Source organism: Bactrocera dorsalis, chromosome 1, assembly GCF_023373825.1.
Source record: "Bactrocera dorsalis isolate Fly_Bdor chromosome 1, ASM2337382v1, whole genome shotgun sequence".
NCBI classification, from domain to species: domain Eukaryota; kingdom Metazoa; phylum Arthropoda; class Insecta; order Diptera; family Tephritidae; genus Bactrocera; species Bactrocera dorsalis.
Genome location: NC_064303.1, coordinates 520,517 through 548,470, shown reverse-complemented (window position 1 = coordinate 548,470; position 27,954 = coordinate 520,517). Strand labels below are relative to the sequence as shown.

The following is a 27,954-nucleotide window of genomic DNA, read 5'->3' as shown; positions in this document are numbered from 1 at the left end:
ACAATAATTTGGTTTCTATCATATAATTCAGTTGTCATATGCTGTATCTCAGTGGTTAGATGTGAATAAATTGTTCCAAATGTATAGCGTTGTCCTATAAAATAATCTGTGCAAAAATTCTTCAAGATATCTTGTCAAACAAAAAAGTTTTCCATCCAACGACTTGACCTTCATCCCTCAGTTTGTATGAGAGCTATATGATTTAGTGTCCGATCTGCATAAATTGTTCGGAAATTATAGCATTATTAAAGAGAATAATCTACACCGAAATTCGTGAAGCTATCTTATCAAATAAAAACAAACCCCATACAAGGGCTTACCGGGCAATTTATATAGTAGCTATATGCTATAGTGGCCCGATTTGAACAATTTCTTCGGAGATTACAGCGTTGTTTCAGATAATAAATAACATCAAAATTCGTGATTGTCCAATAAAAAATTTGTATACGCAAAGGTTTGATCGCTAAATTTGTATGACAGCTATAAGCTATAATGGTCCGATCCAAAAATTATTTTTGGAGGTTATAGTTGTGTTTTGCAAAATAAATTGTATCAAATTTCATAAGGATAAATAGACAAATAAAAAAGTTTTCCTTACAAGCACTTGATTTCGATTGTTCAGTTTGTATGGTAGCAAAGTAAATGCTATAATGTACCATTTCGAACAATTTCTTCAGATATTATAGCATTGTTTTACATAAAAAATCATGCCACATTTTACGAGAATATCTTGTCAAAACGGAGAAGTTTTCCTTATGTACAATGTACAATCATTTGATTTTGATCGCTCAGTTTGTGTAGTGGATATATGTAGTAATATTACAGTTTACGTGCTAAGTCTTTGAAAATTATATAACATTAGTTTACAAATATTTATGAATACAACAGATTTTATTTATTTATGAAATAAAGTCTTAAAACTCAAAAACTTGTGCTATCGCATTCTAATGCGTTTGAACTGCATATTTTATGGACAATAATTGGCGAAATGAGTTATTATTTTCCTCTGACTTCTAACATGTATGTAGTATTGCTATTTACTATGTATATAAATAATTTTTATTTGCAAACATTCTAGTCACAGCTCCCGACCATGTCATGGCGAATTAATAACGTTACTTTTGCTTTCATTGCAAAGTTCTTATGCTCACGTAGTTCAATACCAAGAAAGTGTGGACACGACAAATATGCTCAAGAGCTTACATATCGGCTAGTATATTCTAGGCAATATGTATTATGCATAATAAAGGGTGATTTTTTAAGAGCTTGATAACTTTTTTAAAAAAAAAAACGCATAAAATTTGCAAAATCTCATCGGTTCTTTATTTGAAACGTTAGATTGGTTCATGACATTTACTTTTTGAAGATAATTTCATTTAAATGTTGACCGCGGCTGCGTCTTAGGTGGTCCATTCGGAAAGTCCAATTTTGGGCAACTTTTTCGAGCATTTCGGCCGGAATAGCCCGAATTTCTTCGGAAATGTTGTCTTCCAAAGCTGGAATAGTTGCTGGCTTATTTCTGTAGACTTTAGACTTGACGTAGCCCCACAAAAAATAGTCTAAAGGCGTTAAATCGCATGATCTTGGTGGCCAACTTACGGGTCCATTTCTTGAGATGAATTGTTGTCCGAAGTTTTCCCTCAAAATGGCCATAGAATCGCGAGCTGTGTGGCATGTAGCGCCATCTTGTTGAAACCACATGTCAACCAAGTTCAGTTCTTCCATTTTTGGCAACAAAAAGTTTGTTAGCATCGAACGATAGCGATCGCCATTCACCGTAACGTTGCGTCCAACAGCATCTTTGAAAAAATACGGTCCAATGATTCCACCAGCGTACAAACCACACCAAACAGTGCATTTTTCGGGATGCATGGGCAGTTCTTGAACGGCTTCTGGTTGCTCTTCACCCCAAATGCGGCAATTTTGCTTATTTACGTAGCCATTCAACCAGAAATGAGCCTCATCGCTGAACAAAATAAAGCGCGAAACACATTTCGAACCGAACACTGATTTTGGTAATAAAATTCAATGATTTGCAAGCGTTGCTCGTTAGTAAGTCTATTCATGATGAAATGTCAAAGCATACTGAGCATCTTTCTCTTTGACACCATGTCTGAAATCCCACGTGATCTGTCAAATACTAATGCATGAAAATCCTAACCTCAAAAAAATCACCCGTTATAATGCAAGTATATAGTGGCTACGGCGACAAGTTCGGCGCAGTGAAAAAGTAATAAGTAAGAAAAACTGCAATAATTGCAAGAAAATCCCATTTAATCCGACCGAACGCGACTTCATCACGCAAAAAATTACGATTTGTTTTTGTTTTTGGGTTTTCTTTTTTCTGCCGCATTTTGACAATATTATTATTGCTGCACAAGAGTCGGTTTTATTTGCCGCTTTAGCTGTAGCTACTCTTCAGTTCTTTACTTTTGTGTTTGATTCTTCGCTTTATGCTTTATGTTCAGCTTTTCTACCATTCACATATTTTTTGTTTAAATCATATTGGATTTTTTTTTGACTAAATATACATTCTTGTTATGTTTGCTTTATTTCTTTTACAATTTTGCGCAATTATCCAGTACTTATTGTGATTTTTCCTCATAGTAAGCATCTTCTTTTTGAGATTATCGCCACTTTCGTTACTTTAGTGTGCTCATGTTAAAATAATGACCTTATACCTTTTTAAAACTTTAAAAATTGAAGAAGAAGTTTTTTATAAAAGAGATAATACTTGAAAGCTACTCTATTAATGATATTAAAATCCCTTTAAAATTTTTAATTAAAAAGGTTATGCTAAGTGTTTGGTGGGATTGGAAAGGAATCATCTACTGTGAGCTGTACCATCCTTGTCGAACGATTGATTCTACATTTCACTGTCAACAACTAATGAGATTGAAACAAACAATCGAAAAAAACGGCCAGAACTGATTAGCAGAAAGGGCTTCGTCTTCCATCAGAACAACGCTATACCACACACATCTTTGAAGACTTGGCAAAAACTGGGAGAGCTTATATGAGAAGTTTTGATGCATTTACCATATTGCCCTGACCTTGCACCATCGGACTACTAATTGTTTCGGACAATGCAGAAATCCCTTAATGGAGTAAAGTTGGCTTCAAGCGAAGCCTGTGAAAATTACTTGTCGCAGTTTTTTACCGAGAAACCAGAAAAGTTTTTCACTGATGGAATAATGTCTCTAGCAGAAAAATTGCAAAAATTGTTCGATCAAAATGGTACATATTTGGTTCATTAAAGTTCATTATAAATATTAAAAAAAAAAATAAACTGAAGTTTGTCGGACTTCGACTTTTTCGTCAATATAATGTCCGACAATCAATCTGTGTGTATGCGAGCTGTCCCTCAGTTTTTGAGATATCGCACCGAAATTGCGCAGACGTTTTCACCCAAAGAAGCTGTTTATTTGTCGAAACCGTCGATAAATTATTAAAAATAAGTTTTAGTATGGAAATCTTGTGTATTTGTGGCGGGTATTCTAGCTTTAAACGAAATTATCGTTTTTTTCTTATTATGATAATATCAATTAAGGATTAAATTGCATGTACACAGCAACTAAAAAGTAACTGCGGAAAAGAGCTCTGAAAAACAACGGTATTATTATTTGCATTCTCAATAAAGCATAACCGAACAAATTTGCGTTTGAAAATCACCAAATAAACATACATAAACTGTTATTTTTATACACACTAAATATGTGTTATTCATAGCAACAAATATAGGTTGCATTTTTTCCGATCAAATTTGAAAATTTGGCAGAATTTTTATTGTTTTTTATAGCGATAAGCATCAGAAAAGTTATGGCAACCAAAATGGCTAATATTTGAAGTGAATTATCCGCGTAATATACAAAGTTTAATTTTTCTTTTAAAGGGTCCGACATTTCAACGTATCTTTTTGGTAACGTGTCACATCAAATTTGATGTTTATCACATTTTATAAGTCAGATAGAGGGACGGAAGTATTTTATATAAAACAGTCAAATTATAGGAAAATTATAGATGGTTTCTTTTTTCTCAATATTAAAGATTTGACCTTTAAACTGAAAATGACGTTTTATGCCTGCAGTAAGAATCATAAAATACCGGTAATATATATTCATAAAAACACCCACACTGCGCTATTGCACCAAAATAAGTAATACATATACATACGTACTTGCAATACTTTCAATCAACACTCACCTGGGACTATCAGTAGACACGTGAGTACCAAACACCATCTTAACCATGTTTCACCCGCATAAATAGCAGATGCTTTGCTCGCACAATATGTCAGCATGCCACTTGCTCTGTCTTTATGCCAATTTAGAGGTTTGTGCGTTGCAAAACTGTGCTGTGCTTTATGAGTTTCTGTTGTTAGTAGCCTCGCTGGCATTTTGATATTCTAACTGCCCTTCAGTGGCCTGGAATGTACTCGTACCTATACTTATGTGTTCTGCTCGTTTATATATAGGATTTTATAGACAATTTGTTGGCAAGCATTATTCACACATAGCTGCTCTATTGGCGGCCTTCGGCATTATCGATGCTAACAGCTGTTGAAAATGGGCTTTCGTGGGCGGAGTTTTTTGTTTTGATTCTTCACTTGCGGTTTTACAGTCTAAAATCTGAACATGTTACATGAATGCTCTGTAAAATGACAATAGAAGGTACCAATTATAGAATCATACTATTGATTTTAAAAATTTATTTCATTTTTTGAACTATATAATCTGATAATTTTTATAAAATATTTGTAAGTAAGCGCTGATTATTGTGTGATTTGTTTTATATACAAAACTTCGATCTATTAATGCTATATATGGAAGAAAACCAAATCCAAATAACTGTCTATAAATTTTATTCCTTCAATCCACTCAGCAGCTTTAAACATTTTTCCATTTCAACCACATCGATTGAAATCATCGCGTGATTATTATAGCACACTTAAAAAGTCCCACATTTTAAATTGATTGAGTTGGCCATGTGGAAGGAAAATAGAACATGAAATATTATAGCAAAGTAAATAAAAAATTGCAAAATAAAAAATGTGCTTATATAAAAGAAATTCGAGCGGAAAAATCGTACAAACGTATGAAGCACTCACACATTAACCCCATTCAACACTCTTCATTCAATCATTGCCAAAGCATAGGCACCGAGTGTATAAAAAGGGTTTGTAAACAAGCACAGAGCAGGAACATCCTTCCAGGTCAAAGTGTAAAATGTATATGCGTACATAAATTTGTGTGGATATATAGATACATATGTATTCAATATAATAATCTAAATACATATACGAGTATTTATTAGCCTGTAGAAAAATAGCCTGCAGGAACACTAAAGCGTAGACAAAGCGAGCTGGAAAAGATTATATAGGAGCGCATTTGATAAAAGTTTGTGCTTGAAGTTATGAGGTCCTTTACATACTGCAAAAATAATGGTAGTTTTCGTTGGTGTTGATAACAAGATTAATTTAAGTGTAGTTTTTGGCCAAATAATTTTTAACTATTCCTCAGCAAATGAATTAAGTAAATAATTATCTCCGATTGATTCTTATTTTCTTTTATGATATTTCAAGTATTAAAAGCGCAATCGGATGTTGTCCAGACGTTTTCTAAAAATTAGAAGTGTTTGAAAGAAATTACAGATTATACTTCGACCATGTTTTGAACATAATGCTTCCATCGACCAGTCCTAATAGGCACATAAGGCACCAGTAAAAGTCTTACGCTTTATTTCCTCTAACAGCACTTTAATTTTATAAACGCGTATTCTTTTAACGCATGAATTGTTATTGGTTAACCCAATGGCTATATCTGCTTTAGCGCCTACATGTATGCAATACGACAAAAAACAATCAGTAGGCGTTGCAGGGTTAACCAAAAGATAAATATGAAGTCTTGCCATATGAGATTTTTCAAATTTCTGTTAATTTTTCATTTATCAGTTAATGGATGCTCATTAGAAATCGTAAAGGTATTTTATAAAGAAGCCTTAGACATAAAATCGGAATTGGATATGATCACAATTCTATCAATGCTTTAGTAAGATTTGCTGCTGTTTATTTTTAATTATTTATTTTCAATACAAATCCTAACTATTTTGAACATACAGATAATTTGAAACAAAGTAGCAAATATATTTTTTGGTTTTTGTTGTTGAAGAAAACAGAGAGACAAGTATCAAAATAATATTAGCCGAGTTAACAACAGCGGGCCAGTCGTTTCTTCTTTTCGCAAGGTTCGCCAATTGGAGATTCCAAGCGAAGCCAGGGCCTTCTCCACCACCTGGTCTTTTTAACGGAGTGGACCCCCCAGGCGAGTACTGCGTGGAATCTTAACAAGAGCACATTCAATATTTCAGTGCATAAATTCGATATATGGCGATTTGAAAACATTAAAAATTGCTAACATAATACTTACATATATCCAAAAAAATTGTCTGGTTTTATAGAGCTGTGATATGTTATGAGCAAGTGGCGAGTCCTTTCCTTTAATTCTGTTAAAACTTAACTTTTGAACCACCCTGTTCTGTTAGCTCTATGTGCTGTGAAATTTATGGCTCGCATATAAAGTAGTTTGAAATTATCGAATATGTAAGCACATATGAAATATTTAGAATTGTTTATGCCTTAGTAGCTAACTGCATATGTATATGTAAACACTTACATACGCTCGAGCACCTTCCCACACCTTGGCGTTTTGTGTTTTGTTTTTTTGCTCTATGAAGGGAGTCATTTTTCTTGAAGTCATCGCAGACGAAGTAAGGCGAACCCTTTTCAAAATTTCAACCGGCTTGATAAGTGAAAAGGATGTGTGGCAACACAGGCAAGCTTTGTACAACGTGTGCGCGCTTGTAATTCTATATGTAAATGTGCGAGTGAGTGTGTGCACCACTTGTGTACGTTGTTATAAGGAAAAAACCAAAGCGAATTATTGAAATGAGTAAAATTGTGATTTAGTGATATTTTTGCCGTTTACGCACATCCTTTCATCCGCAAAATGCCGAGTAAACAAAGCTGTGAGTGTGTGCCGCTTGGTACAAACATTTCCACTTATATGTTTGTATGTGTATGTATATATGTATATGTGTGATGTGTCTAAGCGTGTGAGCTTAATCGTTGTTCGACATGTATGTGCGCATACCTATTTATGTATGTGTGAGCGGGAGTTGACGAAAACTGTTTGCTGTTTGCCATAGCAAGGATCAGAGTGGAATTCCTACGCACTTGCGTTCACAGCCGCGTCAATATACACAAGCGCTTAGGAGTTTAAATGTAAAACCGTTTATAAATATCGTAGCGTATGTGCTGGCGTGTCTTCAGCGCCATGGCTAGCACCTACCCAATTTCACGCTTCCTTGAAAAGAAAAGCGAGTGTCGTGGATTGCCCGCGTAGCGAGGGTTATGTGTCTATAAACATAGATAAGTACGTATGCACACACCATATTTATATATACATATATATATGTTTGTTACGCTTGCAGAGTGGAAGTTTCCATAGTCATGCAGACGGTTGTGTTCGCAGGAATTCTACGGAAGATGACAGTGTCGCAGTTTAGAAGTGGTCTAAGGCGTCGGAGACATGTCCTTTTGATTCGGTGATGTGACACAACATATAAGCGGCAGTGTTTGGAAGTAGCAAATTGAAATGCGTTCGTGTGTAAAACAATGGAAAAGAAGTAAGGAAGAACCAAGCGCGCTCGAAACCAAACACAAGACAAAGAATTTAGAATTAACCATTGAGGACTACCTTTTAATTACTTTTGAACAGCATTTTTGCGCTACGCTTGCATAACTCTATAATAACTCTATAATCGCTATTTTTTCTTGATATCAGACTTTATTGTAAAAAATTCGTAAAATTAAATATTAATCAAAATCTTGTTCATCGCTAGACACAACTTTTTCCCATCCTTCTGGAATCTTCTGAATTCCTCGTCGAAAAAATTGTTTTTCTTTTGACGCGAATCCATCCATCGGAATAAGTAGATACGAGTATTAAAAAGACCTATGCCAGAAGAATACGGCGGGTGGAGTAGGAGGTGCCATTTCAAGTTTTGAGGTATGTTTTCACGACCTTAGAGCGTCCGTTAGAGGACTCCTGTAATGGTTTTGCTTAGTTGCAAGAATTCATAGTACAATACACTGAGCTGGCCAAGGAGGTTATGGTATCAGTTTTTTGGGATATGGGAGGAATTTTGTCTGTGGATTACTTGCAAACTGGTAAAACAATTAATTTTGAATATTATTGCAACCTTTTTGTACCAGTTGAAGGAAAAAATTCGTGAAAAAACCGGTTTGCAGAAGAAAAAACTCCTTTTTCAACAGGACAATGCACCAAGTCATAAGAGCATTTTGACAAATGCTAAAATCCATGAATTAAATTTTTTAATTGTTTGAGCATCCACCGCATTAACAAGATTTGACCCCCAGCTTCCATTTGTTTCCAGAACTCAAAAAATTTATGCGTGGCGTGTGGCTGTTGAAGCGTACTTTGCAGACCTTCCGGATGCTCACTTCAGGGATGGGATCCACAGATTGGAGGATCGTTGGAGCAAGTGTATTAATATTCAGGGAGATTATACTGAATAATAAAGTGTACTGTGAATCACAAAATTGTGTTTTTCTTATCAAACGACAAGACTTATTGAACAACCTGGTATTTACCGATTTTCCATACCTATAAGAAAGTGAAGATTTTCTTTTTTTTTACTCCTGAAAGTGACTGAATTATAAATTATCTGTCTATGAAGTCTCTTCTGTGTTAGTATCATTATAAAATCGTAATATTAAAATCGTAAATATTAGTGTTTCCTACAAAATTATACAAATTCTATAAATTATATACAGGAAAAAAATACTAAAGTAGGTTCATATTGGAGACTCAACTAAAGACAATAGTTCAGATAATAACACTAATAAATGTATTGACCCAAATAAAGACTTTATACGAGGTTAATGAGCGGGTCTTTCATGTAGCTTGAAAACTAAGCCCCCTCGGAAAACTATTATTTTTTTCCGAAATTTAATACTAACTTCTGTGACGTGCCACGATTATCGACATCGGAGAGTCGGTATTGGAACTCCACAAAATATCTGTCGCACCTTAAAACAATTTCATTGCGGTGGCAGTGAAATTTTAATTTTGTTTATCGTTCTATGCGAGCAAAAAATGCCCGGGGCTGGAATTTTTATCATTTTTCATTTCACTCATCCCTAAGAGAAGGCACGCCGGATATTGCTTCTGATTATATTTTGACAGTTGCTTTTATTGTCTGAGTTTTTTTCTTCTAACAACAGCAGCGCCTCTAAGTAAGCGAATACAACAATACACACACGCATATACACATATTGTAATATTGTATATATGTAGGTCCGTATGTGCATGTGCACAACCAATATTGCTCATACGCCCACGTCGAAAAACGCTCTCCAGCTCTGGGCTAAAGAAATCAATTTTAAATTTCACGCTTAAACGCAAAAGTATTGTCGAGAGCCGCTGCCATGACAAATATCTTTGCAATAGAAATGCTTTGAGCAACAAAAAAAAAACCGTAAAAACCAGTTATATAAGAGAGAGACTCAATTATTACCTGGAACTGAAGAAAAACTTAAAACGATGTGTATTTAAAAACTGGATCTAGTGTGTAATCTAGGCATAAAACGCCATTTGTAGTATTAAACAATTCATGATCAAATGTAGGGATTGTTAGTCTCTCCTGCAGTTGAGCATTACTTCAAAAAGTATGGAGACTTCGTTTTGCATCTCATACTTTAATAAGTTGAAATTTTGTTATTTTAAAGATTTTAAAGATTTTTGGCAGCGAGTGGAGGGAATGTGCCAACTTTGTAATTGCTATGTTTGCCTATCCGTCGGTTCTCAGCCATATTGCAACATTTATCTACTGTTGTTACTGTTTTCCTCAGCTACAGTTTAGCGCTCATTAGGCTAAATAGGCAGTGGTAGGGCCGCAGAGCAATGCACCACGACTCCACTTTTGCCCCGGAGTATTTAAAACTCACAAACGTGCGTGTGTACCTACATCTACGAAAGTAGATCCGCTCAGTGGGGAAGGCAGCTAGGGCTGAACGGAAAAGTTTTCTGAGACATTTGTACATCCATTTGCCACGCTCCACGATATCCGCGCTTCCGGTCGCATACAATTTTTCGGCTTTCTTATTCATTTTTTATCACTAATTTTAGTGGGTTTGTAGTTTCCGAGCGCTCATTTGTCTACTCATTGTCAATTGTTTGTTTGTTAGTTCACGCTGCGCTTAATGAGTGCGCATTTATATACTCATTTACCAACACACACACACACATGCACACGCCACAAACACTCCAGCTCTATGTAAGTTCGTGTTATTGTGTGCATTGGACTACACATGCAGGATGCCGCTGCCAATGGCCAAAGTAGTCTTGCTCGCAATGTAATTTCTTCTTTTGCCGTGCTTTTTGCAACACTTTTCTGCTTTTTGGTTTTAGTTTCAACACAAATTTTTTATTGTTTGCTTGTTTTGGCAGTCATCTTAATGCCAAATTTGGCAACTACAAGCCACCTATGGCGGCGTGGCGGCGCGGTGGGTAGCTATCGAAGCGCCAACCGTTATTTGCTGCTTGAACATTTTTGGGTAATGCACATTCGTGTCGCCACAATGGGGTTTTATGCTTTCATTTTGCTACTTATTTTCTTGCTTACTTTTGCTTGCTGCGCCAGCGTGGCGAACGAACGGGCTAAATGTGTTTAAAACCGTCAACAAAGTGAGTGTAAATATGGACGAAAATAAGCGCCCGAATCTACAAACACCCGCCATATAAGTGCGCCTGTGTGTGTGTGACAAACTCAAACATACTTACAGGCGCTGTATACACACGCACACAGCTTTGGAAGAGCGTAATGCGTTGTCTGCTGCTGGCAGTTTGTGTATTTTGTCGCTGAAGGCGCTCGAGGGCCACTGGGCTGTGCGCCGCTAAAATGGCCCAGCACAAAGACAGGCAAACTATTGCTTAGCACATGTAGTTATTGGGTGTGTGGTTGCGCGCCTAGCGAAGTGTAAATGTGTAAGTGTGATTTAAATGGCTACAGTGGAAATATAATTAAAATGAGGATTTAAGTTGCTCGTAGTCTTGCTACTATTTCTTTCTGTTAAGACTTCTCTTTACACCAGCATTTTTCCTTATTTACAATTCTCGCCAGCGGCATAAAGATTTATTTACACTTGCATACATACATATTTATATACATTCATGGTACGTAGCATAGAATCTTTGTAAGCGTTAATTTATACTCAACTACTACAAGGCAGCGTCTTAAAGAAGAAAAAATGCTGAAACAGTTGCCTAAACTGTCCGGAGATAGTTATATAGAATATATAGTTTTAGTTATGAACTTAGGATATTCGCGCAAAACAAAATTGGTGTGGGAATTGTGTGTTTGAAATATCGCGGTGGGTAATAAAACTAAGATATGGTTGTGATTTACTAGCCATTCTGTGGATTAGCATTTACAGCAGTCGATTTATAAGCTGATGTGAACTATTTATAGGAGTGTGTTACGGCATTAGGCGAAAGTGAAATAGGTTCATATAAACTATTTCAAAATAAAAAGCGTTAACTTCGGTTGCACCGAAACTATAATACCCGCTACAAATAAAAAAAGGTTCCCTACAAAAACTTTAGTAAGTGAGCTTGTATGTTTTGTTATGTTCTATAATGATCTAAACTGAACTTTTTCTGCAGATATTGCATTATTAATTTGGACAATAACACATGCCACATTACTTGGAGACATATCATCAACTGAACAAGTTCTCCGTACAAGCACTTGATTCAGATTATTCAATTTGTATGGCAGCTATATGCTACAATGGTCTAATATCGTGGCAAATTTAATGTACGTATTCTCTGTTAAGGGTATAAATATTTTTGGCATTGTCATTAGCATCGAAGAAGTGATGAATATTAAAAGTTGTTAGCTTCATATACCATCTGATAAAATTTGACTGACTGGACATAAAAAAAAAACTATATTATCACATATTTTATTACAAATCTTTGACTCCTAAGCCAAAAAAGAAAGACTAAAGCTTAAATTAATTTATCGTACACTTGTTATAAGCCTCGGTTGGGATGGTATTTGATGCCTTCCTTCAATTTTTTTTTGTATTTTTTGATTTCAGTTTTGGAGACTCATTCTCTAGACTGTTGAGAATTTTCTACATAAAATTCCTTAACCCGTGTTTTGTCACCAGTCATGATGCGTTGGATGAATGTAGTATCTTCGGCTACGTTGTCAAGCATCTCATTTGCGATCTCTAATGTATTTGGCAAAAGATTAAGATCTGTTCATATGAGCATAGTTCAAAATGCGAAAGTCGAAAATTAATTTGGTCTGTCCACAAAAGATGTTGAAATCCTTTGCTACCACTCTGATGACAAGGCGACGATTTTCAGGCACTGTTTCATACATACTTGTATTCGTAATGAAGTAGACTACACAAAACATATTTCACATATTTGCAAAGATTCTGTAGCCGTGATCCTCTTTAAGACTTCTTTAAAAAATCGATCTTTTTTTATTGTACAAATCGAAAGCTTCAATTGTCTAGAATATGTTGGTAAAATGTTTTTTCGATCCGTGAATTAGTTCCGTCGCAACACGACTTTGAATGGACCTATGTTCTAAGCATTTACGGACGCTTTGAAACTTTGACACGCATTTCCTCGAAACAAGATTTTTCGAATCTGCGGACATTTTCGTTTCTGAACAATTCAACCAATTATCTTCGCGTTTTGCCCGCCTAAAGGAAGACAAAAATCTCCGGCGCTGTAACCTACAAAATCGCAATATTTTGTTCATGAACGATGCTTTACAACAGGTAAAAGTGTAAAAATCATGCGAAAAAACGATACTTTATTTTCAAGTGGCCGCCATTTTGTTTCTATAACGAATTTCTTCATGTTCTTTGGTTGGGGCGCCTCTACGAAATGTTATCGTTAGGATTCGTTTGATTTTCTGCCCGCAGATGAGGTCGGTTTTCAAGTTTTCAGTTCACTTCTTCAAAAAAAAAAAAAAATCAAATATTAGGTGCTTTTTGCACAATTATATAAGAGGATCCCCTTAAATTTAACAACTGTTTAGATTATTTGAAAAAACATTAGCACAAATGTATTGGACTACTTTTAGTGGGACGACATAGATTTGGAAGATTATAATAGGAATTTTAAAATAATGAAGTCTTACTCTTTGTTGCTTCACTTTGAAGCTAAATGCTAACCATCCCAGCTACCCACTTAAAGAGCTTATAACGACATAAGTAACCAGAATATTAATTAAAGTTTTTTCGAATATATGCGTCAACTGTTTTAACAAGAATTTATGAAACTTAAAATCGATTTTTCAACAGTCCTCTCCAAAAACCACTGAACATCCACAGGCCATTCGGTTCAAATCAATTCGAACTATCAGCATCTCAAACGAGATAACATTTGTTTATCGCACATTTACCGTTTTATTGCCTATTCTCATATCATTTGCTACTTTATTCATCGGCTGTATTGCAGTTGAGCGAGAGAAAAAAGCGGCAATGTCAACACATCAACGCTGACCACAAAGAGTGACCGTAATATTGAAGTTGCAGCGGCAGAATGCGAGGACCAAAGCAAAAAGCGCTCGCAATAACAAAAAAATGCTCAGATAAAGTGCAGTTGGAGCTAGATAGTTGGCACTGCCTCGTGCAGACTCCAAACAGCAGTAAACAACAATATTTATATTTGTATGCACGTATACATATGTATATATAGAGATACACTCTATAACACAATAAAGAGCGAAATTAACGCTTTGCTGCACCAAGCATACATTGGAAGACACTTCGAAGGATGCCACCACAGTCAGACAGCAATCTGCCTTTTCACTGCATCTGATCTTTTCTCGCCCAGCCGAGCGGCTTCCTGCTTGCCACAATATGTGTTGCTGTTGCCAATCTTCCATGCCATTGCGTTTACACTAAGTGCAGCACTTATTAAATACACATACACACATACAGGCAGCTCGTCTAGCATGCAGCAGTATAAAGATAAATAGCTGCCGATAATGTGGCAAGTATAGCGAAGATGTGTTCACAGACATTTGTGTGTATGTATGTGAGCTTTGCATATGTGCACAGTTTTTTGTCTCCTTGCGGTTGCACTTCGTCTACTCACAGTTGCAATTTGCGGTTTATTGGTGCAGTAGGTTCGCTACACTTTTTAGATATTGTTGGCCGCCGAAGATATGACTTGATTTTGGTTACATAATTTTGAAAGGTTAAGTACTGCACTGTTCGGTTTTAAAATACCTACTTTATTTGGAATAAAGTGACTCATTAAAGAGTAGTTAGTAGTATTAGAACTAGTCTAACTATAGAATGTACTTATTTATATTCCTGCAACATACAGAGTACAGTGGTATATAGTTTTGTTCACTTAACCGTTGTACGTATCACCTAAAGCGAGATAGATACATGTATATATAAAAGATCAGTACGGCGAGACAAGCTGAAATCCGAGTGACTGTCTCTCTGCCCGTCGGTGGTCGACAACTTGAGTAAAAATTAAAATATCTCAACGAAACTTGGAACATGCGCTTTTTGAACGAGTTCATAGATGGCCATAATCGGACCATGCCACCCCCACAAGATGCCAATAATCAAAAACCTATATAATGTCATAACCAAAAGGGCCCGCCCTCTATAAAGTTTAATGTATTTATCTCTTAAACAACTTAGGCTACCAAATTATTCCAACTCAAATATTATAAAACTCTTATCGACAGTGTGAAAATGGCTGAAAATTAATTATAATTGTCTTATATCGGATAGTCGAAAAAGACTTTTCGTATTTTGTCAATAGATGTCCTTGCAGTCGTATACATGTCTCCAGTGAAGAATGCCACGCAAGCCACCAATGAAATTGGTGAAGTTTACGGAGACGATGTTGTATCAGTTCGTGTAGCATAATAAGGGTTCCCATGCTTCCGTTCTGGAAATTTTAATTTACATTGATGCAAGTTTTTTTTTAATAACATCTCTAGTGGAAAAATAGCAAAAAGTGGTCGACCAAAATGGTATATATTTGTTTATTTATTATTATAAATATAAAAAAATAAGTTAGGGTGTGATTAGAAATACGAAAAGTATTTTTCGACTACAATCGGACCACAACTACGCTTACATAAATATAACACAACTTTAATTTCCATATTATTATTTCATTTTCCGGTACACAAATCAAACACCAATGAATAAATTTGGAAACAACTTTCCACAAATAGAGTCTTTGAGGTATGCCATCTCGAGTTTAAAAATCATCAAGATCGTACCATAACTGTTCAAGTCTCCATATACCGAATATGTGGACCCCAGGGGGTATTGCTTTTTTGCCGAAAATATTAGTGAATCCGTGAGATATTTGAATGAAATTTGGGGAAATGTTGGCTTTATTTTATTTTGCTTTGCCATTGAAGAATGCATGTAACTCAAAACATTTTATTTTTTTTTTCAAAATATTCTCTTTAAATAACATAAATATGTATAAATCTAGCATTAAAAACCAATTAATGCATATTAGATTTTTTTTAAATTAACTTTTGAAGCTGTCACACTAGATCTCACACTTAACTCAATTTTCGACTAACTCTTCTTATTGACTTTTTGGTTTGGCTTTTTCACCTCTTCATTTAAAGTAAAAAGAAAATGATGCACCTCCATCTTCAATGTCTATTCTTTTTACTCATGGCTGCTAATTCTCACCAATTTTAGCAAATTAGTCAACCTGCAGTTGCGCCAACTTGATGACCTTGTGCCTTCATTTTCCGTCTCCTGCAGCGGCGGCCACTTGCCGTGCGCTACGAAGCCAATTTGGCAAAGGAAACATTACGTGTAACTAATTAGCAATTGCGTTTAAGCAGTGCTGCCAGTTTGCATTAATTAACATTAATGAATTAATGACTTTTAAATTTGTAGTTAAATTATTTAAACGATGTGGATTTCCTCTTTTGCTGCGTGCGGAAATGCCGGCGCGTGTCCTACCAACGGATTAGAACAGTTTGCCGATGCAGCTCAAGGTCTAATTTATTTGTGTTTTAGCAACCTACTAATTGTACGAAAAATATGTGCCTTTTGTCGGCATTGTATTTGTTTTTCATGTCGTTTAATTAAAAGCTTTGTTTTATTGCATCCGGAGGTAGCTACGACGCCGCTGTGTGTCTAAAATGCAACCTGGAAACCTTGCATTTGACGCAAGTAGTTTCACACACTTAGCTGGTTGCACAACAAAGGAAATTAATTAAATTTCGCAAAACAGCAAAGAGCGGCGCAAGATGAATTGTAAGCGCGTATGCTCAGCACTTCATTAGAATGGAGTTGCCGCCGTTTCGCGCACTCGTTAGCGACTTCGGCTGTGATACAATTTCGATTTGACGGCCAGTTTGGATAGGCCGTTTGTATTGTGAAATGAGTGTAATAAGAATGAATTTCTGTAAATGCGTAAAAGCCGCTGTTAATTTATGCGCTGTCACTTAAATTGTTATAAAGTGAGCGCCAGCTACTAAGCCAACATCAAGCGCGGCGCGTGTGCCACACACCCGGGCATTGTAACGCTAATTTAACTAGTGCCGGAACCACGCAACCGTTAACTACACACTGCACCGACACATTCGCCTGTTAATGGCCAAGAGCAATCGCCGGCAACGAGCTTGTGAGTGTGCAGACTCGTTCAGACTCGCCCGCCCTTCAATGCATCTACATTTGGCTACATGGCGTGGCAGCGGAGTGGGAAGCCCGGAGTTGGCAATAACAAGAAACTCATTACAAACGCGTTGCCGTTACGCAATTAAAACTTTCATTAAAATAATTAAAATTGAAACAACATACTAAAATGTACGTCCGCTAACATACGGACATGTATGGCAAGTTCACATGCAAAATCCGTTGGAAAGTGCGCTATGTGTGGTACCAAGTGAATAAGTGAATGCAGCAAAGTTGCAAATAAACACGAAAATCGCTGTTTATAACCGAATGAAACCAAAGTAGAATTACAGTTGAATAAAATATTGTTAACAGGAATAATCAAGTATTTACAAGCAACAACGCAGAGCACAATAAAACTCGTAATCACTTTACTCTTGATGTAGATGTACCGTTGCTCCCGTGAGACGCAGCTACACTCTGCGGCATGCATGTGGTCACAGATAATAACGCTGATCGTGTTGTCGCTAGGTTTATAGTTCTAAATACATTTATAGACTAGTGGATCTGGCCACAGTTTTATATGTACTATTATTTATATACTTGTAATAAAATATTCAAAGAGTGAAAATTTTATATACGAATAAATGCAAAAACATGAAGATGTCCGCTTAATACAGTGTTCATTTAATAGAGCTTTCGCTGTATTTTTATACATGATGAATGATTACTCGGAAAAAATTACTTGATGCGGAATTTCCACAAATTTTTCACAAATTCCGTATATCGTTGTCCATACAATTACCTACCAATATTTTGATATCATCAAAAATATCAAAGTGTATTCTTGAAGCATGTATATATCTATTTCAATACGCACACAACTAAAAAGCGAATTTTTTAATCTAACACAATAAAAACCCCCTAAAGTCGCTAATATATTGATCTGAACATATTTATAAACCATGCATATTATTATATACTTATCTCATCCATAATATATAAAATATTTATTTTTCATACCAAATAGACAGTATTCAATTTTCATTATATGCACACTTGCGCTGACAGACAAAAAATTACGTACACTTGCTTAGAATTAGACCAAGACAATTTTTATGCACATTCTGTAATTAGTCTTTGGATATTTTCAAATATTTACCAAATACGAAAGATTAATTTCAAAATGCATGAAATTGAAATTATGCCTAATACTTGTGGTTCGTGATTTTCAAATAACTAAAAGGCACCGAAAATGTATCGGAAACTGAATTAAAATCGAGAAATAAGTCAACTTATGCTGAACTGAAGCTATAAAACCGTACTTATCATATGACAAATTTCTTGGAGATATATTTTCAAACAAAAAAGTTTTCCATATAAGAACTTAATTTTGATAGGCCAGTTTGAATGGTAGGTATAATTGTAGTCGGCTCCGAAAAATAAGCGGCTTCTTGCGGAAAAAAGGACTTGTGCAAAACTGTAGATATATCACAAATAAGGAGTCCGATTCACGTATATTTATTTTATTTACCTGTCTGCTCGTCTGCCTGTTCATCTGAATAGCTAAACTACTTACTTTGGCCCAAAAATTTCCTTACGACTGTTACAAACTTCGTAGAAACTTAATATACTCTGTTTAGCGTATTTAAGTAATAATATTAGAATATAAATAAAATATTATGAGAGAAATTCTCTAAAAACATACATTTTTCGGCGTTTTCACTAGATATGGATATTTACAACGTATACAGATATGTATGTCTGTATATATATTTTGGAAAAACATATTTGCATTGAACAATCAAAATATTGCCGCATAAGTGCCCGTACATGACAACTAATCGTAGATTTGCTCCAAATGAGCTCCTTCACTCAAAGTGTGCCAGCGACTTGAGATTGATTTTTACAAACCGAGCTGTTGTTAAGGACTACCAACCAGGAAATGGAGAAAGGACAGAAATATTTTAGGGATAAAAGTGGGTCATGGGAGTGTCTTGAACCGTTGCGCTTTAAGTCTATTTCTCTTATATATACAACCACACATTGAATTCCCTCAAATTGTTTACAACAACCCATACTTCGCAAGGGATAAGTGCACTTTTATGACCGCATAAGTAGCCAATCCAAGGTATGTACTTGTGTGTTCACACACCGTACACACATGGCCATGCTTAAGGAATTCCTTTCTTAAGCACGCTCCTTCAATTTTGCTTTTATTGCAGCGCTGTTGTGAGCCGAGACTGTTGTTGACATCTCAGGGTATTTTTGTATGTTTATATTGCGAGTTATTTTCGGACAAAGCAGCTCGTTTGCTGAGTGGCCAGCCAGTCTGATTAAAAGGGATTCGGGCAGGTTTGCAACAAAAATTCAATAAAAAAACATGTGAAATATAATCATTTACCTCAGACAAAAGGTGATGAGAAGAAATGTTAGAAATTCCAGTAAACCTTAAAAGTACCTAATTTGGGGAAGTCAAAATATATACGGAAACACGACAGCTCAAGGTTAAAATTGCCTTTATCAAAAATCGCAGTAACAATATATTGAGGTTTATCCTAAGAGATAGAGGCACTAGACAGAATTGCCGGAAAACACGTTTGTTCTTTCAATACTTGAATATGTCCCTATAGATGAATCAACAGATTTTGATTTGGGGAGATAAGTTTAATTAAAATTTCCGTTGTAATGGGAAGTCCTATTAAATTTGGTATAAATTGAGATATAATATAGTCGCTTTAGTGCAAAAGAACTTAAGAAAGTGTATTTATACAGTACGTTCAACAAGAAAGCAATCAGCTTTTTTGAATAAAATATCTTGAAATTGAGGTAGATCTTGATTTTCAAAAAACTTGAATTAATGGCCACTTTAGACCTTAAATCCAATTACAGATAGTACTTAAATGCCAAAATAGCCATTTATACGCCTTAGTGGCAAAAACATATTTAAGAAATAAGTTCCGTATTCATGAAATGTTTTGAAGTAGTCTCTCTTTGTTTCCACCTAAAAGGCTTCAAGATGTCTCATAGTATTGTTTCACAGGAAGTAATAGATCAATTAAACAGCCTTTGTTCGATTAAAGCGCTAATTTAGATCAATTTACCATATAAAATAAAAAATAAAAAAAGTATCTTACTACGTTAACTCTTAATCGAATTGAAATGAAGTTGAAACTGGTATAAAAATACAAGGGTTGTTGTCCACACTGTAAATTTCGCTGTTATTAACTCTGTGATTTTTGTCTGTCTGTTTTGTTTGTCCAACATTGGTGCACAAAAATGGAGACAACTTGCCGAATTGCGAGTGGAACCAAGTGGTGTACACAGACAAGTTTATGTTTTGATTGACGACCACAATTAAGCTTGCTTGGTCCACTAAAAGCGGTAAGCTACCGCAGCGATCAGTGAAACATCCAAGGAAAAGTAAGGTTTGGGTATGCTTACAAAAACAAAGATTTGATAAAATAATCATGTCCGTCGTGGATCTTTGACATAAACAGTGTGTGTTTCAGGTTGAAAAGCCGGGATTGGGAGGATATGAGGATAACGACTCAAAACATCGGAGTCACATGTATAGCAACTAAAGGAATTAAACGAGATAGCCTTATTTAATTGGTCCTCACAATCACCAGCTAGGAACCTGATCGAAAACGTTTGTGCACCTATGAAGTTGAAACTGCGCTGAAAAAATATACGATCAATAAACCAATTGAAACAGAATATTAGGGCGAAAGCATGCATTTCCTGTAGTAAGAAAGCTATAGAAAACGGTGGTGACTCGAGGCCTCATTAATACAGTAATATAATATAGTACTTTCGTATTGAAAATATAATGTTTATAATTGTATGGGTGTTTTCTAAGATAATTGAATCTCTTCAGTGACAGAAGCTAATTGCTTTCTTGTTGGGTATTCTGGTCTAGGATTTTGAAAAAATCGATTTTTTTTTGCATATTTTGAAAGTTTAGACTTTCAAAGCATGACCTTGGAAGGAGTTTTCAAAATTCTACTTATTTTTGGAGATACAGCCGATTTTGTGACGTGGCGTTCATGTTCACTAGAATTGTCTCCTAAACATTAAACGCGTTTTTCTGGAAATTACTTTTTTTGAAGCATAATATCTCAAGTTCTACTGAACCCATTCCTTTGAAATTTAGTATATATTTCTTTTATATTATTAAAATGTCGTTTTTATATAAAAAAATGGATAGTAAAAATATTTTTATTTTTTTTTCTTAGTTTAAAAAATGCCTAAAATTCATGCGTTTCTTACCGAATATAATATGGTACTTATAAAGCATTGAATGTATTCAATTATTTCTCTATATATTAGAATCAAGATATTGCTCGACACATATCAAGCTATACAAAGTCTTCCCAGATGAATAATTTGTATATTATAATGTAAACCTGAAAACCATATGTCGACCACTTCCTACACCTACTACATCAACATTTATTGAGTAAACGAAAGCAACAAAAAGTGTTAAGTGAGAAAACTCACGCTTTCTTATGGTGAGTGAAAATTTAATATTATAATTTTGCAATTTTCCAAGTAAATCACTCACTAACCACATTGAATAACGATGGTTTTTATTTACGCATACCCATGCAGTATACGGCTATACACAAATAACGGGTGATTTTTTTGAGGTTAGGATTTTCATGCATTAGTATTTGACAGATCACGTGGGATTTCAGACATGGTGTCAAAGAGAAAGATGCTCAGTATGCTTTGACATTTCATCAGGAATAGACTTACTAACGAGCAACGCTTGCAAATCATTGAATTTTATTACCAAAATCAGTGTTCGGTTCGAAATGTGTTTCGCGCTTTACGTCCGACAAATTTTGTTCAGCGATGAGGCTCATTTCTGGTTGAATGACTACGTAAATAAGCAAAATTGCCGCATTTGGGGTGAAGAGCAACCAGAAGCCGTTCAAGAACTGCCCATGCATCCCGAAAAATGCACTGTTTGGTGTGGTTTGTACGCTGGTGGAATCATTGGACCGTATTTTTTCAAAGATGCTGTTGGACGCAACGTTACGGTGAATGGCGATCGCTATCGTTCGATGCTAACAAACTTTTTGTTGCCAAAAATGGAAGAACTGAACTTGGTTGACATGTGGTTTCAACAAGATGGCGCTACATGCCACACAGCTCGCGATTCTATGGCCATTTTGAGGGAAAACTTCGGACAACAATTCATCTCAAGAAATGGACCCGTAAGTTGGCCACCAAGATCATGCGATTTAACGCCTTTAGACTAATTTTTGTGGGGCTACGTCAAGTCTAAAGTCTACTGAAATAAGCCAGCAACTATTCCAGCTTTGGAAGACAACATTTCCGAAGAAATTCGGGCTATTCCGGCCGAAATGCTCGAAAAAGTTGCCCAAAATTGGACTTTCCGAATGGACCACCTAAGACGCAGCCGCGGTCAACATTTAAATGAAATTATCTTCAAAAAGTAAATGTCATGAACCAATCTAACGTTTCAAATAAAGAACCGATGAGATTTTGCAAATTTTATGCGTTTTTTTTTTTAAAAAAGTTATCAAGCTCTTAAAAAATCACCCTTTATATGTGCTATATACATGCGGTAAAATATTGAACTATGTGGTGTAGAATACAGGCTAACGACTAGAAACGAATTGGCTGAAAACAAACTAGTTCGAAAACACTCATTTAAAACTGCGATGCCTAGGCAGGAAAAAAACACATGCGAAGTAGACCGAATGGCGACTAGCATATTTTTGACTAAAATCTGGTAGTTAATATCTCGTAGGACGTCGCCTTGCTATTATGCAATAAATATAGTGTTTTCGCAAAAAATAAGTTAACTTGTTGAGCTTGCAACTCAAACCAGTTGCAGAGTACTTTTTAACTAGTTCACCTCACTGCAGGTTCATTATGTTGCACTGTATACTTTCTGTCAGCTCCGGTTACGTTAGAGCTTACAATTACTTGATGTCGCCTGTGAAATCTAAAGCCACCGACACAATAGCAAAATAGAGCCTTAACACACACGACACCAGTGTGTGTAGCTGGCAACTTGCGATACTCGCACACACACAACACGCACTTAGGTAAGCGCTTTTCTATGGTTAGATCCGCCAGTAGCCGGCATGGTGATCCGGCCTGTACTCTGTTGCATTCTATGTGATTAATGTTTTTGTTGTTAATATTGCTGCATGCTTAAGTGTGTGCAAAATTTTTCTACAGCTTTTGTCGTCAGCCGAAGCGCATATACTCGCACAACGCCGTGCCGTTGCTGGTGACAAAGTGCAGTGACGTGTGAAATGGCGCCAACACATCGACATACATGCACTGCGGTAGTATACGAAGGCTTTCAAATGTTGTTACGCAGCACGAAGTGTAGTCGTCGCACAAAAGAAGTTGTTCAAGGTTTTCTCCAACTAGTTTCGAGTACCCTATGGAAATGTGATTGTGAGGAAAAATTAGTGAAAGTGCTTTTCCACACGGTACTACTGCCACCTAATATAAATGCAGCGTTGGTGAAGAATTGGAATTCAATTCTCAGTGGTGCTAGCTGTTAAGGTTAATTTATATTATATATGTATATGTATTTAAACTTTATCTTTTGTTTTAAAGATATAATTTTTGCAATAAAAACATTTTTGCAATAGAAAAATGTTTTCATAAAAAGCACATGAAAAAACGTTGACGTAACTTATGGGAGTTTATGGTCGAAAATGTTTGTTTTGAGGTGATTGACATGATATCTTAAGTTCTTCTTAACTAAATAATTTGATAATTGATAAACATTTTTAAACTTTTAATTTCAAGTATTTAAAAAAATAAAAATAAACAAAAAAAGTTTATTAATCTTTCTATAGCGTCTTATTATTTAAAAAAAAATAAAAATATATCGAAAAAGGGAGCCGTTTTTTCAAGTCAACGACATTTTAGGACTTTTTTTGTCAAAGGTCAATCCGAGTTTTTTTTTCAGACCCTTTTTAAAATTTTTTTTCTTGCTTGAGAAATGCTTAATATTTTGGCGTCTAGATGGCAATTTCGGAAATTTCTTAAAATAGTATTTTTAAACCGTGAATTTTTGCACCCTAATGTCAAATTTAAATATGAATTGGTTCCTAAACTGATTCCAGGAGAAAATTTATCGCCCTCTCTTCGTGTTTTTATTCGTGAGTCTCAAAGCACGTGTGAGAAAGACAAACGCAATATAAAATGATTAGTTGTCATGGTCAACTTTTGATTGATGCTGAACCAGACAAGTTTTCGTATAATCTATGTATATTATATAAGTATATTTATGCAAACATTACTAAAACCATATTACTATCAAATTTATCAACCGAAGAAGATAGTTGAGGTCTGAGTTAACCTTGGCAAAACCCAACCATTTAAAAAGTTGTGCAGTCGCAGTGAATCCTTAAATTATACACATGTATAACAAAAATGAGGTTAAAGAAGAGAAATAAAGAAGTGAAATGGCAAAGCAAAGAGTTGAGTTCCTCAATAGCAAAAGTGATGACAACGAGTTGGTTGAAAAAAAACGAAGACAAATCGAAAAGTAACCCTCGGTGGGTTCGTCAGTGGAAGGGTAAAAGCAACAAAACTTTTCCAAGAAAACAAAAGCGAAAACACTTTTACAGTAATATGCAGAAAACTGCACACCCACATATGAGCAACATACAAATCTACATACACACCTACATGCCAACTCGTCACTCGCTTGCTCTTTACAGTTATTATAAAATTGTAGCATAAGTAGTGCTGTTAAGGGCGTGGAGCGATCATTTGGAGTAGGAAGGAAAAATATCAATTGTGTGCGACCAAGTGTGGCCAAGTGTTGGCAACAAATGTGCTTATAGCTGTGACGTGCGCATTTATAAGTGGGAGTACAAATAAATAGGGAAGTATTTTACACTTTTCTACTACGGAGTACATTGCTTGGCATTGCTTACTTACAATCCATCTATCTTGGAACGCACTGTAGGAGTCCAATCATATCTACATACCACATATGTACATATGTATTCAAGCAGTATTTATCTGAAGGTTATAGCATACATATTTACATACACACACACAATCATTTGATGCAAAGAAATTTACTCATTGATGCCTGAACATTAGCTAAACATAAATTTCACAGACGACTGAGCGTCAATTGAGGCGTTCAATCTAATGCATGTTCACACTCGGTTTGGAGAAAAGTAGCAGCAGAGGGCGTTGAAAATGTAAGATGCATATGCTACAGAATTTTCAATCCTCTTTACACATGCACACATTCATATGTACAAACGTGCATATATCGAGCGATAGTGGTGACAATCAATTGCGTACAAGTGCACGGATATTTAAGTAGCTGGGTCTTGGGAATCTTGGAAATATACGCAGATTTTATGAATAGAAGAACTTATGTATAAGTGTTGCATTCATAAGTACATGCTATACTTGCACCAATGTGGTGATTTTGGCTTACAAGACGAAGAACGTCCTAAATGGCCAAAAAAGTTTGAACAATAAAAGGAACTGGAAGCATTACTCCATGAGCTCACAGAATCTTTGGGAGTTGCTAAAGCAGCTATTAACATACAAAGGGTTTAAGAGCAGCCGGATATATTCAAAAGCAACCAAATTGGGTGCCATTTGAATTGAAGTCAAAAGGCGTTGAAGAAGTCCTATTCAAATCATGTTGTGGCAGGTGATGAACAATTTATATATCGTTATCTAAAATGCAAAAGAACGTATCATCAAAACTCGAAATCGTGTTTTTTATTGCTAATAATTCACTACTTTGTAGCATAAACGTTTCAGTTTCCGCAGCAGATATAACCCTTTTATAACCAAAACTCAAATTTTGTTTCTATATGAGTGGTTTCTATTATAATACTCTGATTTCTTGTAAGCTTACTATGTATGCTACTTATTTTAGCGAAAAATCATATGTAAAATCTAACCAACCGCAAATACAAATATCCAAGGTAATGCTCTGTATGCTCGCTGTCGACAACAGCACTTCAAATCGAAGCCAGCAAATTGCCGAAAAACGCTTAGAATTTGCGACTCCTTACGAGGCATTAGTTGTCCATCGTAACTGCGCTCGGTCTCATATTGCCAGACTGGTTAAAAACAGCTCTTACAAATTTTGTCTTACACGCCCCTTCAAACCATCGATCGAAAACAAGTAAAGCTCTAGTTTTTTTTACAAAGTGAAAGCTATTAAAACGCAGAATTTCATCCTCGGCCCTTCGCCTTCGCGTTCGCTTTGTATTATAATACTTATTACAACATCTTTTATGTGGCCGACAAACCTTATTAGCTAAATAAAACTGGCAGGGGCAAAGCGTCCCTTAATAAAATAAAAATATAAAAAAAGCAACGAAATGTGTAAAACTGCCGGACTTTTGAAAAAGTCAGGGCAAAGCAAAAAAAATAAGAAAATAAAATTTCCATTAAATTTAATTTGCATGGTTTTAGGCGTAAAACCTTGTCGGCAAATTCACTTAGTCGTGCGGCGGCGATATTGTATTCACATTTAACGCCGCAACGCCTGCCTCCAACGCTCTGCTTTGCATTTTGGGCGAACTTAAGACACTTTATTGCTTTTGCTGCTTCTGCCTGCTCTTCTTTGTTTTATTTATTTCGTGCTTTTTCCTTGATTTTAATCGCGGAACACGACCAATGGCGGTGAAATGTCTGTCGCTTTGTGCTCAGAGAAACAATTTGTGCGTACTTAAGGCGCCTATCGATAATCGGAGTGGACGCAGATACGATTTTACTTAACGGCAAATATTTGGCCACATATTTAATTGAAAATAAGTGAACTTCAGTAGAAAACATGAAAATGTGTTATAGTGGTCCCAGTAGTTGTTAAGCCACAACGGCTCAATGTACGTTTAAACGGACAGTGAATGTGGTGCGATTTTTGAACTTTAAAACTGGAAACTTTTTAACAGAAAACCTGAATTTTAGAAAGAATATGAATTTCTTCTCTAAATTTTGTGGTTGGGAGGATATGTGTTAAAAAATGTTATTCCACAATTGGAAAGAACGATACGTTCTAAGCCATTCGAATTTGGTTCAAAGTTTGCCTCCGTTATATGTATCATATGCTAAAAATGGTACAGTACCTAGATCTCTTGGAATGTTAATAAGTAGCCACCAGTAATCACTAGCAGTCACATGTACTGCATTTGTACATAAAATATATAAATAAATTCGCATGCACGTAATTCTTCTGTAAGTATGAGTAACATTTAAGTTAGAAAGCGCAAAATAACTGTACATTTCATTAGTCATAAAAAGTCAAAATGCTACTAAAAGCTCAATTTAGAAAGGCACTGTATGGCCAGACCAATAAAAAGGTCCACTGTAAACAGATAAAAAGTCATAAAAATTGTGCTTTAAATGCGTATTTGTTGTGATGAATAAATGCGTCAGGCGGACGAAAATAAATTCTACTTGGTTATGTGGGAAATGGAATAATAAAACAAAAAAAAAAAAACGTTAAACTCAGCATCACCTACGTTTTAATATTAATAGCCTTCACAAAAAAAATCCATACAAAAGCTTAATATTGAACGTTCAGTTGGTATGGCAGCTATATGCTATAGTGATTCGATCTGAACAATTTCTTCAGATATTGTATCACTGGCTTAGAAAATAGCCTATGCTAAATTTTATGAAGATATCTCGGGAAATGATAAAGATTTCAATACAAGCATATGATTCCGATCGTTTAGTTTGTATGGCAGCTTTGGTATATGGTACACTTGTCCGATATCAGCAGTCCCGAGAAACGAGCACATTCTTGGTGTGCAGAAGGCGAGCGCAAAATTTTACAGCGATATCTAAAAAATTGGAGGACGAATTCGTAAATATACAGACGAACGGGCAGACGGATCTGGTTTACTTGAATGGTCAAGCTGATCCAGTGCCTCTGAAATTTTCTTTAGGGTTCACAAACTTCGCACAAACTTAATATACCCCGTCAAGGTTATAAAGAAATAAAAAAATACGAAGCGTTTACCTAGATAGATAGTTATTTAATCAGAAATCAATATATAATTTGCAAATGGTTCTTTAGGCCATTATACTTTTGTGTTTGTAATTTTTACCAATTTTTCATAATGTAATAAATAATGGCCATAAAAATACAGTCATAACAAAGTTTATGCAAACAAATTATAACGAAGGATAAGCACATAACTAACAAACAAACTACTTTGACTGGT

At 35.5% G+C, this 27,954-nt stretch overlaps 1 protein-coding gene across 4 annotated transcripts in view; it reads right to left on the bottom strand.

Moving 5' to 3' along the window:
* LOC105232258 (uncharacterized) overlaps positions 1 to 27,954 on the bottom strand; it is a 233,503-nt gene that overhangs the window by 78,196 nt on the left and 127,353 nt on the right. For all 4 annotated transcript variants that reach the window (XM_011213895.4, XM_019992484.3, XM_011213894.4 and 1 more), the window contains one exon: positions 4,204 to 4,650. In XM_011213895.4, coding sequence (XP_011212197.2) covers positions 4,204 to 4,396 — 193 coding nt within the window. In that variant the 5' untranslated portion in view covers positions 4,397 to 4,650. The remainder of the gene's footprint in view (positions 1 to 4,203; positions 4,651 to 27,954) is intronic.